The sequence below is a fragment of the Ictalurus punctatus genome, chromosome 13, assembly GCF_001660625.3.
Source record: "Ictalurus punctatus breed USDA103 chromosome 13, Coco_2.0, whole genome shotgun sequence".
Classification (NCBI taxonomy): domain Eukaryota; kingdom Metazoa; phylum Chordata; class Actinopteri; order Siluriformes; family Ictaluridae; genus Ictalurus; species Ictalurus punctatus.
Window position 1 is genome coordinate 17,767,075 of NC_030428.2, and position 19,080 is coordinate 17,786,154.

The 19,080-nt window shown below is 39.9% G+C and overlaps 2 protein-coding genes across 2 annotated transcripts; one reads left to right on the forward strand and one right to left on the reverse strand.

Moving 5' to 3' along the window:
* Positions 1-341: 341 nt before the first annotated feature.
* On the reverse strand, positions 342-10,747 carry map3k8 (mitogen-activated protein kinase kinase kinase 8). Its single transcript, XM_017484173.3, has 8 exons — positions 10,535-10,747; positions 9,286-9,645; positions 8,244-8,414; positions 6,953-7,214; positions 5,335-5,441; positions 4,433-4,585; positions 2,193-2,439; positions 342-2,112 (listed from the first exon to the last, which is right to left on the reverse strand). The coding sequence occupies exons 2-8, from the start codon at positions 9,616-9,618 to the stop codon at positions 1,985-1,987; spliced, it is 1,401 nt and encodes a 466-aa protein (XP_017339662.1). The 5' UTR covers positions 9,619-9,645; positions 10,535-10,747; the 3' UTR covers positions 342-1,984.
* A 263-nt stretch (positions 10,748-11,010) lies between these two features.
* Positions 11,011-18,738, forward strand: mtpap (mitochondrial poly(A) polymerase). Its single transcript, XM_017484172.3, has 9 exons — positions 11,011-11,233; positions 11,806-11,975; positions 12,606-12,839; positions 12,998-13,222; positions 14,298-14,506; positions 16,114-16,340; positions 16,498-16,590; positions 17,376-17,449; positions 17,950-18,738. Exons 1-9 carry the CDS (start codon positions 11,077-11,079, stop codon positions 18,319-18,321), a joined length of 1,761 nt encoding a protein of 586 aa, XP_017339661.1. The 5' UTR covers positions 11,011-11,076; the 3' UTR covers positions 18,322-18,738.
* Positions 18,739-19,080: the final 342 nt, after the last annotated feature.

The following is a 19,080-nucleotide window of genomic DNA, read 5'->3' on the forward strand; positions in this document are numbered from 1 at the left end:
GATTAGAAGGGAAATGCACATTCTCAGCAGTCAGAGAATGAAGGTCACACATGGTTTGGCTGACTCACTTTACAATGGGGAAACTTGTCTTCTCATACATGGGTATCATTTCATATAAATGTATTGCAAATAAGTCCCTCTGCTAGAGCTGACTGGCAGAACCTTGTCCTTGATAAGAAGATTTTGTGGTTTTGTAAACTGTACAGGTCTGTGTGCTTTCCAGAATTGACTGACTGACTGTTTCTGCAGAACTGACATTTTCCACTGAACCTTCTCAGGATGTGAATGCTCTAATGAAATTACTGTTTTTACCTGAAACAGAACTGCTTAATACCAAAAGGTAGATGTTCAATTTAAAACTTTATTACCTTCATAAACACATACAAAAATATAAACAAAAACAATATTCATCTCAATAAAACATATTGACAAATTCATAATCGATGTACTTTGCAGAATCTCAACACAGTGCACATTCATACCAGACTTATAGTGTAGAAAACAACACACCAAAGTAAATATTGAAAAACAAAAGTACACTATAACCGTTTTATCGGCTGTATAGTGCATATATAGAACATTTATGTGTATGATTAAATGAGGCTGCGAAACTACTAAAGAATTTTGTACGTGCGACACTACAGCTGTGTCGTAATTCTTGTCTACAGCACATGACCCATTGTGACCGTTTGCACTGCAAGTACCCAACAAACACACATTCCACAGGAACAACAACTTAACATTTTCCAGGAATATCTGAAAATGAAAATAGTACTGAAAACACAAATATGTGGGCAAACATCCAGCGTCCCATCAAGCAAATAACTTCAAGAAATATATAATGCTAAATTCTGTAATGCCCTGTGCTGTATTATAATGATTACATTGTGTCCAATAAAACAGATCAATACACATAAAGCACATACAGTTAACCAAGGGTGTCCAATCTTGTCCACAAAGGGCTGGTATAGCTATAGTTTCATTCCTAGCAAACGGAATTCCAAACCAAATAATTGTAATAAATGCACTGACCAGGCATAGCTCCAAATTGGCTGGTATGAAAACCTGTAGCCACACCGGCCCTTTTGTAAATAAGACTGGAAAAACTTCAGTACACAAACAAAGATATGATCCAGCATATCCTATTGAAAGTGTGTGTATAGTTGACCTATTGAACCTGGAGGATTAATTCTCAATTGTCCTTCAACTATAAAACATACCATTTTTTACCATATTTTTCTGTCTTCTAATTTACAAAAGATTTTGTGGAGTGCCAAAGTAATTGTTTTACATACACTTTCATGGAATTACACCATGAGACTGAGTAGTCTTGAGAAGGCGAAGCCACGAGGTTATAGAATGTAAAACAGAAGTAAACTCTGAATCCAGCACTACTGAAATGAGTGATAACTCATTTTCCAGAGACAGTACGTGTTAAATCAGGATTTTCACTCCTACTGTTAATCAGTATCTTATCAATCCACTTACATGCACATCTGAGCAATATTACACTTTTCACCTTTATAGTCCTTTAAATAATTTAGGGACCATTTTCTTGTATACAACAATGAGCTACAACTAATCACTGTTTTTTGGGGGGTCTTTTTTTTGAAGATGCTTTGTACACAATCCTCAAAGTGAGACATTGATTGGCTCTTTTGACTTTTTATCATTAAAAACACTAATGATATGCAAGCATGCAATTTACAACTCTACTGACACTGCTATTAGTCATCTTGTTCAGCTTTCCATACCAAACTTTGGACTGAATGATCACATGTCATTCACAGCACAGCATTAAGCAAATCAACCTTTTTAATTGGTACTTGAGGTGACTGAATTGCCAATGATGATGAAACACCAGGTTCCATATGTATGTACAGTCCATATGTACTGTATCTTCAGGACTTTCGTACCTTATACATGTCACACAAGTCCCAGAAACACAAATTAAGTGTACACTCAAAAAGACCTCAGGATTCCTCTAGCCATACTCTGCACTTGGTGGCCCCCGGACAAAGTTGTAATAGCCAGCCAGCGCGCCGAGGTCTATGTAGAGGGAACCTTTTCTTTTAAACGGGCCAGAATCTTCAGTGTACAGTGACGAAGAGTCTAAAATAACAAGAAAAGGGTGAAGGAATGCAAATGACTAGACTGACAGGATGTGCAAGTGCGTGTTTTTGTGTGTTTACCTTGTGTGCTGTCAGTCATTTGACTGTGTTGGCGTAAGAGTGGGTGTGTACTGTCTCCAAGTGCAGAGTCCAGACTCCAGCAGCGAGGCTGGTCTTCTCGTGAAGGGTGGAGGGCCTCCTCGTGCAGGAGCTCTGTGGCAGAGCTCCTCCGCGTTGGGACTCTCTCTAATGCTCGCTCCAGAAGGCCTCGCATAGCCGGACTACAGTCCTCCGATATGTCCTCCAGAGGAGGGGCCTGCTTATGGATCTGCACAGAGTGACAAAGAGACATAAGTACATTTTAAAAAATTAAAATTATGAAAGCAAACAAGATTGCAGCTGCAGAGCTTATTATAATACGAGTCACTGACATCTGCACACAGAAAGAGGAATATTATGGAACTGAAAACGTAAGACCGTAACAACAGGATACACCAGTAACGTCAGTTCACTGAAACCCAATGTGTGGCCAGGTGTGACAACAACTCATGACATCATGGGACAACATTATATAAAATAATATCACCCAACTCTTGTGCCCAGAACAAGCACAAGTCATGAATGACTGTGACCAAAAGTGCAGCAAAAGATCAGTATCAGTTAAATGTCTTTACAACAAAGCCACAAACAGAACCAAAGGCATTGATGTTTGTCTAATTACAGTCACTACAATAGTTTAATGACAGGATACTGGGCCAAGCTCCATGATGAAGTTAAACTGTAAACTAGGGAGGATAAAAAATATATGTATATATTTTCACTGCTAAAGTGTGATGCTAAATAAGTTTTGCCATACCAAAATACAGCCCATATGCTACTGCCAGAGGTTATATTTCAAGACAATTAAACAGTTCTGGTGTTTTGGCAAAATTGAGTTAGAGGAGTTATATTCCAAATTATACATAAAAGCATAGAAAAATAAAAAGTTCCATCTGCTTTGATCGTATTTAAGGTCAAAGCTTTATGGCTAAATATCATAACAGCACAGAATTGTGATATTACGCTACAATTTCATGGTCTGAATTAACATTATATTTCTATATCAATCTATATTTCTATATCAATCTTAAGAACAACAGACACATCGAATGATACTATGAAGTAGGAATCCTGCACCTCCTAAACCCCAAAGTAACTACAGCTCTTCGGTGATGTTTCCAACAGTGTGTATGATTACTCATTACTCATGTACTCATTTTGATTAAGGAAACTTAGCACAGGATGTCCAACTTCATATACAAAATTTCCTCCAAACTACTGCCCAGTGACTGAAACAACAGAATGAAAAAGGCAAGGCTTTAACTATAAAAGGTTTCTGCAGTAACCTTTTACAGTAAAGGCGTATTCAGAGTGAAAAGAAAAAAAAAAAGGAGCAGCTAGGTCATGGAAAGGAGAACTAGTCCTAATGCAGAAATATAAATGACCGTGATACTGAGTGAGCTAAAGAGGAACAACAATCAGCTGAAAGAAACTGAATCAGAATTGCAGCACTGCAAGTAGAGTGTAGGAGGTTAAAAAAAAATCATAACCTCCACTAACAGGGCATTTTCGGTTTGTGTTACATGGTTTTAATATGAAGGAGGCTTATCTGACCACATTCTGGAAACTGCTTCCATACAGTCACAGAAATGTGTGCGCCTGACATACATATACTGTACACTCTCAGATTCACACTTTTATTCATGTGTGTAGTTATTCATTGGTTGTTGATTTACTATGATGTGGGAGTGTACTGATTTTCTACTTAATTTCAGCTAGTTTTTTCATCATTTCAAAACTCTAGATGGTAGAAACACTGTATACAGTGAAGCAGAAATATGAAATTAATTACAAATTCCATTTATTTAATTATTTATGTAGTCCCTTTAACACCACATGTTGTAACAATGCAACTTTAAAGAAATCGAGATGTAGATTTTGAGCGCTAATGAATAAGCCAGGAGCAACAGTGACAAGGAAATAACTCTTGAGATGCCATGAGGTAGAAACCCTATGAGGAACCAGACTCAAAAGGGAGTCCCATGCAAGTCCCATCAAGTCCCTAGGAATGAGCAGTTACCAAAGAAATGATAACATATAAAAACCAGCTCTTTCATGTAAGCTGTCAGATATTGTCAAAGCTACTGTTAAAGAAAATGAATCAACACCTTCTGACCAAACAGAACTGAGAATTCAACAAAGCTGTGGTATAAAAATTTAACATCTGCAGTATTAGTGCATTTTGGCCCCTATTTAAAACCCATCATATGTGATATACTCACTATGTAGAGGTACGAGGGGTATGCAGAGCGTGGGTATCTCCTCACCCAAGGTGGGCTACCAGTCTGCATGTGAATAATTGTGGTGCCCAGGCTGTAGATGTCTGTCTTTGTGTTATGTCCTCTACACAAAACCAGCTCCGGACTCATGTACATCTGGACAGATACAAAAAGACTATGATCAGAGATTTAATTCAGCTTTTCATACACTTTGCATGTTGAACAGTAAATCTACTGGAGTTTTAGCGGGACATTTTTGTAGATGATTACTTCCTTATGCTGAACAGATTATACAAGTGTGTATGAGTTTGTGTTTTCCAGATAATCAGGAAGAAATACACGAACCATGATCGTATGAGGAAGACAAGAGCCTCCTCCACTATTGTAAAGTCATCTCTCAGTGTTAAACCTACTAAATCTATCACAGAAAACGATTGAAGCACTTAACAACAGATGGAACAGATGGGGAGTTTCAGAGTCTGTCGCACACTGGGCTTTCCGGCAGGATAAAAACTGTGTGTGTGTGTGGGGGGGGGGGGGGGGGGTAGGGGGGGTTGGGGGGGGTTTCCCACCAAGACATAGGAGTAAACAAGACATGTGAAGCCAATAGGGGTCTCGGCATCGGTTTGCTAATGAAAGATTATATAAAAAGACATTAACCTTGAAGTTTCTTCACAAGGCTAATACAAAATACAAATAAAGAATATGATGTCTATTAATTCATGTACTCCAAAAACAAAAGTGCTCAGTATATGTGGGAGCTTCTCTAAAACTGCTGAATCCCATTTCTTGTAACAGATACAAATATCTCATCTGCGATCGCAAGCATGAAATGAATCATACGTGCCTTTTTTATTTGAATGTTAATTGTTCACCCACACGTAAAAACACACATACACACTCACCTCAGTCCCTCTGAGGTCTCTAGGAATGTACACATCCTCCATCATCTGCACTGTTAGGCCAAAGTCCACCAGCACAGCTTTGGCAGACATCAGCACAATGTTACTGGCTACAGCGAGGAAGAGAGAGAGAAAGAGAGAAGGTTAGAGATGAGAATAATGGGGATACATGGACGGCATGAGACTTGGACACTGTCACTCACTGTAATGTGAGAGACGCAGTAATTTCCTTTCTACTATTATGCCGCTGGGACTGAATAACAAGTTTAATCTTGAAGAAAAATTGTCCAGCAAAAGGCCAAGACTATACAGTACAGTACAGCACAGAGTACTGTACCTGTTTTACACCACTCTGTTCTGCCCTCTTTCTCTGACTCTCTCTCTCAAGCTGGAATTTCCAGCTGTCTAAAGGTCATGAGTTTTAGTTCTTGGTTTTCACTGGCATTCAGGCTGACTTTAAGGAAAGGGAATGCTGCTGGCCTTAGCTCTCTTATTTTACTATGACGAAGTTAGGCTGTGGTTCCAGGCTGTTTAAAAGGTAAACTACAGAGAATAATAAAACACTAAGAAAACACAGCACCGCTTCCTCCTAACACTGGCCTAGATTCCAGTTCCTGCTGATTTGCTGCCTGGCCTTTACCAAACATGGGTGTAAGCTGATTTACCTGAAATAATCTTAGAGGTTTCTTAGGTATGCATATCTGTGTCTGATTCATTTGAGCATTGTTTGGGTAAATGTACAACTTGCACAACAGGAACTTGTGCATAGTGCACCCGCTATTGCATCCCTAGTCACTACTGTACACAGTTTTCTGATAAGAAGTAAACGGTCATGCAGAATGAGCCGATATTAAAAATGCACTGTTCTACGGAAAAATAGAGTCAGAATTGTGATAGGAAACATTTCCCAAATAGTTCAAAATATAATAGTATAAAAGCTACCTTACATAAAGTTATGCATTGTTTTTTAATACGTTATTATATGTTTATGTTTCCTCATGCTTCAGCAACTGCTTTATGATTGTTCACCTCTGCAGTATTGCTTAGAAAGTATTTTTGCATACACTAGTAGTAGTAGTAAGGTGCAAGCCAAGCCTGAACTCTAAAACCACAACGGGTTTTTGTGTTACTTTAAACTGTAACTAAAGCCAGTCAGCTAATGTGAGCAATGCGTTTCATTTACAGTTTAAAGGAAGGTAAAGAAGGTGAGAAAGCCAGAAAGGAAGAGAGACTGAACCCGCTGGTGCAGAAGCAGAACATCTTACAGTGATAGTGCTGTGAATATGACCTGAAGTTGACTGTCTGTGTTAATACAATGCACCGTTCAAAGTGTCACTTATTCAAGGACTCTGTATGTCTGGAGAAGAGAACATGGCTGTGCAATGCATTTCCAACGACCAACAACAACAGACTTTTAGACTTAAATCATGCCTTGCAAACATTTTTTGTGTCCACCTGCACTGACCTACAAAAGACGGTCAAAGCCAAAGAGACATGGCATCAAATTTGTAGCTGGAAAACTTGCTATATGACTTTGCTTACTTCTCAACAAACTAATTCCTTTTAAGATCTAATATAGCATTTAAATATCAAATCAGGAATGTAAGTGCATTAGACTCACGTTTAATATCGTGGTGTATGATATTATGCGAGTGCAGATACTCCAGTCCGCGCAGAACCTGCTGCGTGACCCAAATTATCTCAAACTCTCTCATTGGACCGCAGCTCTCCAGCTTCTCCAGAATCGAGCCACCTTCTCCGGCCTCCATGAAGAGATACACACCCTTCTCCCACAGCAGTGCGCCATACAGTTCAGCGATGTTCTCATGACGGAACCGGGCTTGGATCTCTACATCTGCTGGCTTGAAGTGCTCCAAAGGGATCTGTGTATGATTATGGAGATAAGAAAAAGCTTAAATAAACAAGAACCTATATATTATTACTAGGTTAAATGCATAATTGGGTTCGAAAAACTACCAAGCTTGAAATTTACAGGATGCATGCAAAATGGTCATGTTTGTTGCTGTAGGTTAATACAGTGCTGGGAAGTGTGGAGAATCACTTGTGGTCTTAGACAAGGGGACTCCCAAAGTGCACGTGAAGAACTAACAGGAAGTTCATCTGAGATATGAGCAGTCTTCAAGCCGTGAACTGAGTGTCACATTGACGAGAAAGATTTCTAGGACTGAACAATTTCTAACACATAAACCAGTATAAAGTTTAAACACTAAACCGTACATTCCTGATGTTTATTCAATCTATGATCCTTATGTAGATTTCTATTTGAAAATTATATAGTGTAGCGGTCATGCTTGAATGCCATCTGCAGAATGTCTGTTTGAGCAAGTTTCTGTCAGGTTTCTAGTTTCAACAACTGTAGGTTTAACAAGATCCAAAAAAAACACAAAAAAAAACCCCACCAAAGAGCCTTTTAGGCAAATCAGGTCCTTTCCTGTCAAATTCTCTTCCTCTTAAGAAAAGATTCTTTAATTGCAACAACATCTATAGTTGCAGCAGATTGCCTTTCTGTTCCTCATGCCCTCGTGGTCCTTGTGATTGTCGCATGAGGGCACACATGATCTCTAGAAGTATGTGTCTAAGGACTTTTATGTAACTATAATTACCTACAGTTATAATCATGTAACAGCTTTATATCTACTAATAGACTCATAGAAATAGAATCAATGAGAAAAGAGGCACACTGACACATCACTACTTTTTCTACTCCTTCACAACTATTTAAAGCTGCAGCCAAACAGGATGTACAGTAATGAGCTGATGGGAAAAAGCTGTCTTATTTCTGACAGGAAAAAAAAGACTGTGTCTTTGCCTGGAAGGCATTAAACTAAGGGGAGGGAAAAAGCAAAACTTTGGCAGACAGCAAACAAATTCCTGGCACTGCAGGAACTTACCCGTTTACATGCCATCCGCTTGCGTGTTTTAATGTCTTGTGCCAAGTGGACTTTCCCAAAAGAGCCTTTGGGAACGTGGCCCGGCCCTGGAGCCTTGTAGGTCAGCCTCCACGGAAACAGGAGCACGTCCAAATCAATGCGATAACGGCCCTCTTTTATAACCATGTCTGTCTGTATGGGTGCAACGGGAAAGGGAGGTGAAACGTGAGGCTGCAAAAATTTCACGGAAACATACACTGCAACCATTCAGCAATTCAAACTCTGAAATAACGGCAATCAAAGAGCAGCCCTAGTTTATAACTGTATGTGCCAAGCACCAAAATGACTTACAAAAATTCACAAGCTATTTCTTATGAGTAAAGAACGGATACGAAGTGATCCTGACCCACTTTAAGACATACATTGTGTCTGATCTTGTGATTCACTAATTCTTACCACCAGCGTAGTGTATTATGGGTGTTCTGTACCAGCTAGGGCAATTTGCTCAGACGCTGACTTAATGCATTATGGAATTTTGAGAATGAAAGATGTCAAAACTCCAAAGGAGGAAGTGCTAGGATCGCTGGCTGCTTTCTTAAACATTTTGCTGCCAGGAATCCTCTGGAATCCTATAACAACACTGACAGTCTATCATGTGCATTAAAAAAAATTCATTCACTACTACTGTAACATATTTTCAAATAAGATGTCGATTCCATTTATATGCTTCACAGATCCCAGTTTTTGAACCACAAGCCTAGGGGATGCAGAACACTCCTAATCCACCTATGGGTTAGGGCAGAGGTGTCCAATTTTATCCAGAAAGGGCCGGTGTGGGTGCAGGTTTTCATTCCAACCATTCTATTGAAAGCCAAGCTTAATTGATTAAATAATTGGGATCAGGTGTGGCATCTGTTTGATTAGAATGAAAACCTGCACCCACACCGGCCCTTTGAGGATAAGATTGGACACGCCTGGGTTAGGGAGTAAACTGCCATTTCAGACACAATGATAGACTATAAACTGAATATAAAAATGTTCTATTAAAGAGCCCATTCCTCACCTTGTTCAGAAGCACCCCGAGCTCCTCCTCTAGCTTGGAAAGTGTGGAGGCAGGTGTGTTGGACACCATGTTGACAAATGCCAGCAGGTCCGCCACACTACCGTACCTCACTTTGTCATTCTGCACACGGGAAACCAAGTCAGGCAAGGCCGAGCCATCTGAGAGCTCGTTTTCATCCATAGTATCTCCTGAAAGACCCTCCACGAGTGACTCGCCTGATTCCTCTTCGTCCTCTCTGTCCGAGCAGAGCCTCTCCACAGCCTCGATGATGTCTCCAAGATTCATGTGTGCCAAGAGTAGTTCTAAGCCAACATTTTGATTCTCGAAATCCATGTTTTTGAATGCAGAATGCTCTGAAGTCTGAAACAGATTATCACAAGGGCACGTGTAAAGTGTGATACTCAGTCACATGCATGTGTTAGGCGGGTTACAAAATAACGCCAAAATTATCCTACGAACAGCTAAAAGTCAGGCGGATGTCTGACCTCGGATTGTTAATGCCATACGGAAGAAGACGGGTTGTATGTTGTTTGTTTTACAAATATGGGGGTTTTGGAAGGGGAAGGAAACAGCTGTGCCAATTTAGTGACGGTGTATCTAGATCTGGTTACTTTTTACATCCCTTGAGCAACTTTTATTTAGGGTGGGGGGGGGAAGAGCAACCATGGTAGAATCTATTATTTACTATTCTGATGAAACTCTATTCTATTCATATAATAATACATTCATAACAACTCAATAAATATGCAGATCAGTCTTTGACATCATCTGGAGACTAGTATCCACTTTTAAAGCATGCATTAGCAAATTTCCCCTACAGAAGCGTTAAAAACAGAGTCCGAGCTCGGATATCTACTGCTAATATCTACTGTTTGTTTCAGAAATAAGGGGATTTTTCAGAGGGGAAGGGAAGCCCAAGCCTGAACAGCCCCCTCACACGAAGTCAAAAGTACCGACTGTCAAAAGTACACAAAGTAATGCTGTAATGAAAGGCAGAAGTTTGGAGGAAAACTACCTTGTTCCATTTAATTAAATAAAAAAAACCGCATGAATTTTCGACAGTGTTATGATGTCAAATACGCGAATATCTCGAGCATTTATTTATTTACTTATCAAACATATATGTGGGGGAAAATAAAGGACAAATAAACACCTGCTGTCAGTTGAACGCAGCAAACTTTAATCCACATGCTCGACTTCACTGTGTAACTATTAAAAACAAAGACAGATGAAGAGTTGTTCCACTCACCTCTACAGAAGTTTAGCTCACATGGAAGCGACGTGTATGTAATGCTCCATAATGTGAAATGGCTGCTGTGTTGACTGTGATGCGATAAATAAGCCGTGCGTTTTCATTCCGCTGTCCTTCTACATCAGAGCCTCCCACCTCTGCGGTTTCGTTTCTCCTTTACATACTCTCTTTCATGTTTCCTCATAGGTCACTCGTACCAAACCCTGTGTGTTTTCAGTACTCGCGCCACCTATTGGCTTTCCACCCCCCTTTTCCATTTTGTACTCAGACTTCATCTTTATCTTTCACTTCCTGGAGACCTATCTGTTCCATGCACCACTATGGAAAAAAATAGTCATTTTTTTATTACTAGAGTTAGTTTCCCAATTTGCAATGACAAGAATAGAAATTAAATTAACGTATACAATAAAGTATTTTTTTTAAAGTTGTTTGTTGTACGGTTCGTGTGAGGAAGATTCTGAAAGCGCAAACGCGGAAAACTTCACCCTTTGCGGTTGCCGTAGAATGAGAAGTGCGCATGCGCTGGTTTTAGTCCAAAGATGGCGGCCTGCTTTGGGACGTGTAGGTTACATATGAAAGGAGCAGAGAGGCTCGTTAAACTGCGACAAAAATCGGATTTACGAGCTCGGAGAATACTCAGCAGATCCACCTTTGCCACTAAAGCACAGACAGTCAAAAAGGTGCTACAACAAGCTGGTATGTTGAAATGAGTTTAATTCCCGTTCATCAGACAGAGCAGACTCATGTTGTTGGCTAAATGACCCTAATATAACAAAATTTGTTTCAATACCATGTTAGTTTATGTTGCATTCGGGTAACTTTAATCGAGATAGGTGTTTGATTCGTCTGACTGTTGTCTCTTCGGAAGTTATTGAGCTTGATTGTTATATATAAGCTATGTGGGAACCTGGAGCCTATCCCAGGAAGCATTGGGCACAAGGCGGGGTACACCCTGAACAGGGTGCCAGTCCATCACAGGGCACAATCACATACACACACACACACACACACACACACACACACACACACACACACACACACACACACACACACACACACACCCCCATACATACACTACGGACACTTTAGACATGCCAATAAGCGGTAGAGGATTGATGGATGGATGGACATTCCTGTTAATTGCACTACATCATTGAAGAGTCAAGTCAATTCATAAGACAAGTCAGTCATATAGAAGTACTGCTGATCCCAGCAATCGTTGTATTGTGATGTACTTTAACTCAGCTTTGAATTACAATCTAATTTAGGTGCAGCAGCAGACGACAAGGAATCGTTTTCTGCTGTCCAGGAGCAAAGACGAGAACAAGCAGAGAGGTCTGTCCTCATCAACTGCCCACCAAACATCAACCAGAAAAGGTTCTTAGACTACATCTCTAAACATGGACACATACAGAACCATTTCTTCTATCAGTCTTATGTAAGTATCAGTGCAGCAGAACATTCTTTAGTCTTCTGCTTTCTGAGATCATGCACTCAGACCGTCCTCCTGTCATGATCTATAATATTGGCTTAGGCTTCCCAATACAGTAAACTGCAAAAGGTAGGATCCTTGTCAGTCGAAAATGAAAATGACCAAGTTTATTTTATTTCAGTAGGATCAATGTGATAAGTTTCACAGATTACCACAAGTAAGGAAAGTGACCAAATGGTGTGTGAAAAGGTAGTAATAGTGGAAAATCCATATGTGATCAGTTCAACGGTTTACATAATACTGATGTAAATATTCTCTACTAGCTGATATGCTGTTTTCTGCCTCCATTGTCTGAGCAGTTTTTGAGTGTTTTGTTCTTCTGACATCTTTAACTCAAAGTTGCTTGGCCAATTTTTATTTATTAATAAACGACAAATCAGTGGCACTTGACAGTAGATTGCATTTTCATCTTAAGTTTTGAGATATCGTTATTCTTGTCATCTTGTCATTATTGCCAACATTTCTAATGGATGGATGGATTTCTAATGCTACATGTTTTATCAGTAAACTCAAAGTTCTCATTCACAAAGATTAAGAAGACTTCATTTTGATGAATGTTTGTTCTTTGTTCTCCAGGGTGTTTATGCAGTGGTGGAATTCTCTACAAAGGACAGCATCACTGCATTGAAGGCAAACTGCACCATACCAAGTGTCCAACATGAAGCAGCTGTGCCTTTCAAATCTCGTCTCCTCTCACTGAAATGGACAGGGCAAGCCGGACAGTCAAGTGCCTCAAGCACGCTGAAGTTCCAAAAGCTTTTACCTATTCCTATTAATGAGCTCACTCAACATCTCTCCAAACAAGAGAGTGTAAGTTACCTTTTTTGAAAAGTGAACAGTCCTTCTAAATGTAGTTGGTAATGTTAATATACATAAGTTATTTGTATATTAAATAAGTTATTAAAGCATTATCAAACAATACATTATTACACACTATGACTAGTGTACACACTCCCCATGTGTTCCAGATAGATCAGCAGCTGCAGTGTCTGTCTGATCAGTATCAGCTGACTGAAGAAAACATCAGTTTACGCTTCTTGGTCTGTTCACTGCTCAGAGATATCGCTGCTGCCTATTTCCCAGAATGCATCATCAGGCCTTTTGGCTCCACTGTGAACAGCTTCGGAAAACTGGGCTGTGACCTGGACATGTTCCTGGATTTAGATGGCATCAGTGGACAGAACCAGAGGAAGGTCAGTAGCTATAAGGGCCAGGTAGCCCTCTGACATTTGAAGGGTGGGACAGGGTAATGTGAGTGTAATGTCTTAATAATCTAAATGAACCAAGGCTGCCTGTTGGAAATGTTCCAAATTATATATTACACACTATCTATTTACTACCAAGTGTGGACATGTGTTATGGGAGGGGGTTTGTAAAATTAGTTTTAAACATTGCATTTGAATTTTAATTAATTAAAAGAACAGGTATTCAAATAGAGGAAGTAAAAACAGTATGAGTTGTTCCTCTACTTGCTTGTATCATATTGTATAAACCGAAAGTTGTGCCTTTCTTAAGTATAGAAAATTTTACTATCATGGTTGATCTATAAACTTTATTGATTCAGATTTTTTTCTGATTCATTTTATTTTGATTCATATATTATTATTTACTGATGATTAGCTTGATTTTACATTTCTTTGGCAAATGTAAAAATCTAGGAGGGAAAAACAGTCCATTAAATGGTATAATTGGGCAAATCAGCACTGTATCAAGGATAAAAGTTTAAGCAGTAAATGGAAATATTAAAACTGCTGACTTGTTTTAACCAGAAGACTTTTGGCACTAGCTGAAGTTCAGCCAAAAATTTGGGAACACTTTTAAGAAACGGGTGTTTTTATAGACTTGCTTTAGGCAACCAAAATTAAAATGCAGCATATTTTTGTTTGTTTGTTTTGAGCATGCAAATATAATCAATTTAAATAGTATTCGACAGTCTAATTAATTCTGGAAGCCCTTAGATTGGAATTGAGAACTCCTCCTCTAGATCATTCAAGTTTTTCAGCTGTGCACCAGAATAGCATCTACTGCTCAATTTCAGATAAAGAAAGTAAACTACTAATGCGTATGTTCAGTGCACTGTTTTGTAGAATATGATGATATATATACACACACACGGCTCTAAAACTTTAAACTAACTATGACTTTATTCCACACTCACATGGCAGTTAAACAAAACTGAATTGCATGAGCATTTACAATCCATTTTATTTTTTGTGTATTAGTATATAAGTCTATATAATCTGTAAAGATTTTTCTTAACTCTACTAGGGTTCTGGTCTGTCACTTGAGTATCAAGTAAAGCAGGGGACGTCAGAGCGGACGGTCACCCAGAGTGTCCTGTCTGTTATCGGGGAGTGTGTGGACCAGTTTGGCCCAGGCTGTGTGGGCGTTCAGAAAATCCTCAATGCGCGCTGCCCCCTCGTCCGATTCGCTCACCAGCCTTCAGGATTTCAATGTGACCTCACAGCAAATAACAGGTAAAATACTTTCTAAATCCCATCACATGTAATGATTCATGCAGAGCTTTACGGTAAAGCTGAAGGTTCAGATGGCTCATATCCAACTTCATCCAAATATTTGGACTATGTATGTATGTGTGTGTGTGTGTGTGTGTGTGTGTGTGTGTGTGTGTGTGTGTGTGTGTGTGTATGTATGTATGTGAGGTTTACAATTAATTCACCAAATCATCTTTTAATACAGAAATATTCCCTGATTCATAGGATTTTTAAAAAGATTAGCTAACATGAAGCATTTTGTTATATTTGCACTAAACTCATTGCTTATACATCCTGAAAAGCAGCTGAGAAAATCCATGTCAAAATGGTTTACATATAAACCACAGTGAAACTGCAGTTTGAAAGTGAAGTTCAAAGTGAAGCATGAAAGAGAATTCTTATGAACAGCAGAGGGTGAAAAAGGTGAAATGTCAGATCTCATGCTTTAAATACATTTTATTTTCACTTCTATTTTCCTCACCAGCTTTCAGATTTATGAAACTCGCATATTTGAAGATGACAACACACCGAAACTCGTGTGTTTTCTGGAGACATGATATATAATGCCTTAACTCTTAACTCTGATCCCTCTCGGGGAAAACCGTGCACTCTCACCAGAATGATGGAAAGCAGTTCAGCATAAATGGCTCTAGCTGAAGATGTGAAGGAAACTCTGAGTAGTTCCTATTCTTGAGTGTGTCAGGAAACATTTTTAAGAAACAGGAAGCCATTGAGAAGTACAAACTCTTATATGTGTTAAAAAAATCAATTCAGCAACTATTGTGCATAAATGACTCCCTCTGCCCATGTGCTTCAACTTTCACCCACTGGTCTTTCACTTTTTCCTTGTCTGTACCTAGACAGTCATGTGTTCTGATACACTTTCTCAACACTTATCTTTTCTCTTGTTATGAATTATTTGGCTGGTTTGCAGATATCTCACAACTAATTCAGTGTATAGTATAGCTTTATTGTTAATTGTGTAAAAAAAAAATTGTGAAAATCTTTCATATATCTCAGAAAGTGGTGGATTGAAATGCAGCTGCTAAGCTTTCATAGACATTAGAGGTGGACAGCACAACAATATGATATAAATTAGTGGTCACCGACCCTGTTCCTGGAGATCTACCTTCCTGAAGATTTTAGCTCCAACCATAATCGTGTCCGCCTGACCATCTAGGTGTTGCCTTAAGAAGTTCTTGATCAACTAAACCAGGTGATTAGATTTTGGTTGGAGATGAAACCTGCAGGAAGGTAGGTCTTAAGGAACAGGGTTGGTGACCACTGATGTAAATGATGTCACTGTATACTAGGGATGTGCATAGGTTTTCGAATACCAGGTTAACAGTTTGCGGCACCAGCATTCGAATACTGAAACGACTATTCATGATTTCATTCTTCCCTACGTCTTCATTAATTCAGTAAAAAAAAAAAAAACTAACAAACAGATGACCGAGACAAGTCACATCTGGCAGTATTTTGATGCAGAGATCAGCAGATGTGTCTGATAATCTAGAGTGAACTGAATATTTTTGCGAAGTAGTACCGCTCTTTAGGGATTACAGTTGTCGGCCCACTTGTGTCCTCAGGGTGGCGATGAAGAGCTCGGAGTTGCTGTTTGTGTTTGGTAAACTGGATGCACGTGTGCGACATCTGGTCTTCGCAGTTCGGTGCTGGGCTCGTGTGCATGGCATCACCAGCAGCATTCCTGGAGCCTGGATCACCAATTTCTCCCTTACAGTCCTCGTTCTGTTCTTCCTCCAGCGCAGGACGCAGCCATTACTGCCCACTCTGGACCAGCTCAGAGACCTGGCAGGTATGTAGTCTAATATATACACAATGTCTTCACTTCGGTAAACAGTATTTTTACATATCATGCACTATACAGTATATTGTGCACAAAGACACCTGCAAGCACTATATATATATACATATACATCATAGCCTCACAGCTTTGTGTGTTTATTTCCTAGACCCTTCAGATCGGTGCATTATTGAAGGGAATGACTGTACGATTGTCAGTGACCTGAGCAAGATTAAACTACAGGAAAACTCAGATACACTAGGTAAGTAGTCCTTGAAGTGTTAAGGATTTGTCATTAATAAAACAAAGAAGTTTGTGGACACCCAATCATCACACCCGTATATGCTTGTTGAACATCCCATTCCAGATTTCGTCCCCCTTTGCTGTTTATAATAATAACCTCCAGTCTTCTGGGAAGGCTTTCAACTAGATTTTGGAGCATGGCTTTGGGGATTTGTGCTCGTTCAGCCACAAGAGCATTTGTGAGATTGGGCACTGATGTCCATGAGGAGGACTGGGATGCAGTCAGTGTCTCAGTTCATGCCAAAGGGGTTCAGTGGTGTTGAGGTCAGGGCTCTGTGCAGGACACTCAAGTTCTTCTACATCAAACTTGGCAAACCATGTCTTCATGGAGCTCGCTTTATACACAGGGGCATTGTCGTGCTGGAACACGTTTGGGTCTCTTAGTTCAAGTGAAAGAAAACTACAGCATACCAAGACATTCTGTACTACTGTGTGCTTCCAAATTTGTTGCTACAGTTTGGGAACAAACCACATATGGATGTGATGGTCAGGTGTCCACAAACTTTTGGCGATATGTTGTATGAAGGACTGTACATTTTCAATATAAAGTGTGAAGGGAAAGAATTTCATCTCAATTTAAAATGATAACGTGCGATAATAAATGGATTCTGTTCTAAATCATTATGAATGAATCAATCAATTTAGCTGTTATTATGCAGCCCTTAAATATGTCTTAACCATTGCAATGTGATGTTGCCATAATAATAATAATGCAACTAAATAGTTCCCATGTGTCCTCAACAGAGATGCTGCTGCAGGAGTTCTTTGAGTTTTATGGCAATTTTGCCTACAGTTCAACGTCCATCAACATAAGGAAGGTGCGTAACAAATAATATATATTCTTGAGCACATAGATTGCTGCTCCTTCTACATTTCTGACTGAAAATACGAAGTAACCTTAAAGTGAAGCATCATAATCATACTCCGATTTGCCTGCACTCAGCCCATACATGACAGATGTGAGCGAGTAGTGGATAAATTCTGAAACATTCACTTCCCGTGACCACTCAACGCACACACATGCACTCACTTTGCAGTAGCTGTGCTGATTAATTGAGGGGCTGCTGCTGTTGCTACTGCTGCTGTAGTAAAATGCAGACCTTGGCCTCTAAATGTGCCACTTCTGGGGAAATCTATGACCAGTCCTCTGGTCATTTATCATTTTTTATCACTCTGTCATTCCACTCTATGTTACCGAGTCATCTTCCATAAAGTCTCGGCTGTGTCGGTGCAGAACCTCTGCAAGCTCAGGACCTCACTACTTTTAGTTTATATGAAAATTTTAAGTTGGTCATATTAATTTTTGTATTCTTTCCAGGGAAAAGAGCAGAACAAACCCGAGTCGACCCCTCTGCACATCCAGAACCCGTTCGAAACCGGTCTAAACGTTAGCAAAAACGTGAACGCGACACAGCTGGAGCGATTCGTAGCATTGTGTCGTGAGAGCGCCTGGCTCCTTGAGCAGAAAGAGGTGCTTAAACGGAGTACTGGTCAGTCAGCAGACGTAATCCCACCTTGGGGACTGGCTGCCCTCCTGTTGCCTTCAGTTGCTCAGTCAGCGGGCGTGAAGGGTCGCAAGAAGAAGAAGCATCATCCAGCGAGCGAGAGGATAAAGAATTTGCTGGAGTCACTAAAGAGCAACAGTGGAGGAGCAGGTGCAAAACCAAACACTGTTAATGGTCACCACTAGGGGGCAGCATGCCTCTGGACTTTAATGGGGCCTGCATTTGGGTAAGAACTGAGATTGTTTCACAAACTCAAAACGTCTAACCAAGTGGTGATTGGTTCAGCCGAGTCGGGCTGTGGTGAGTCCAGCCTGGAGAATCGGCTCCACTGTCTGCCTGTTTTACCGCAGCCCGGCCTGTGTGAACCACAATAACAAAACAACGCCACATCCACAAAACAACCTACAGTGTTTCCCTTAACGTATTGTGGGATATTTTAGGTTGGTGTAAACAGGAAGCCTGAGAGCTTGTTGTTCCATCCCCTATGATGGATAGCTGACAGTGGAGATTCACTCAATGTGTTCAGATTAAAAGGGATCATGACGCTGTAGCGAACCAGACCGACTGCATTGTGGAATAAAGCCAAATGGCATCTGAATGAATGTGTGCTCTGTGGTCGCATGGGCTTCATTCTCCAAGTTAGTGTACATAAAGCAGAAAGACATCTATCTTTATCCTAAATGCATATATAATTAACTCTGTTTCGTATGAGATTAAATTACGTCTGCTTTGTCGTATTTCAAAAAGTGCCTAATGTACAGTCTTTAAAAAAACAACCTAGAAAAGGTTCTCTAGAGTGATGCCACTGAGGAACCATTTTTGGTTTCCTAAAGAATTTGATGGCTGAAAAAACTGAGGAAGCATTTCTCATCCTAAAGGTTTACATTTGTTTGCTTGGTTATTCACTGCTTTGAGGCGCTAACAAAGATGGTGGAAGAACTGTG

What these genes read in the sequence shown, in the direction of transcription:
- map3k8 (XM_017484173.3), bottom strand. Translation starts at nt 9,618, where the DNA reads ATGGATTTCGAGAATCAAAATGTTGGCTTAGAACTACTCTTGGCACAC. An exon ending in CATACACCACGATATTAAAC is followed by an intron (nt 5,442 to 6,952) that starts GTGAGTCTAATG and finishes TCCTCGCTGTAG; the next exon opens with CCAGTAACATTGTGCTGATG. An exon ending in GAGACCTCAGAGGGACTGAG is followed by an intron (nt 4,586 to 5,334) that starts GTGAGTGTGTAT and finishes GTATCTGTCCAG; the next exon opens with ATGTACATGAGTCCGGAGCT.
- mtpap (XM_017484172.3), top strand. Translation starts at nt 11,077, where the DNA reads ATGGCGGCCTGCTTTGGGACGTGTAGGTTACATATGAAAGGAGCAGAG. An exon ending in AAAGGTGCTACAACAAGCTG is followed by an intron (nt 11,234 to 11,805) that starts GTATGTTGAAAT and finishes AATCTAATTTAG; the next exon opens with GTGCAGCAGCAGACGACAAG. An exon ending in GGAAAACTCAGATACACTAG is followed by an intron (nt 16,591 to 17,375) that starts GTAAGTAGTCCT and finishes TGTCCTCAACAG; the next exon opens with AGATGCTGCTGCAGGAGTTC.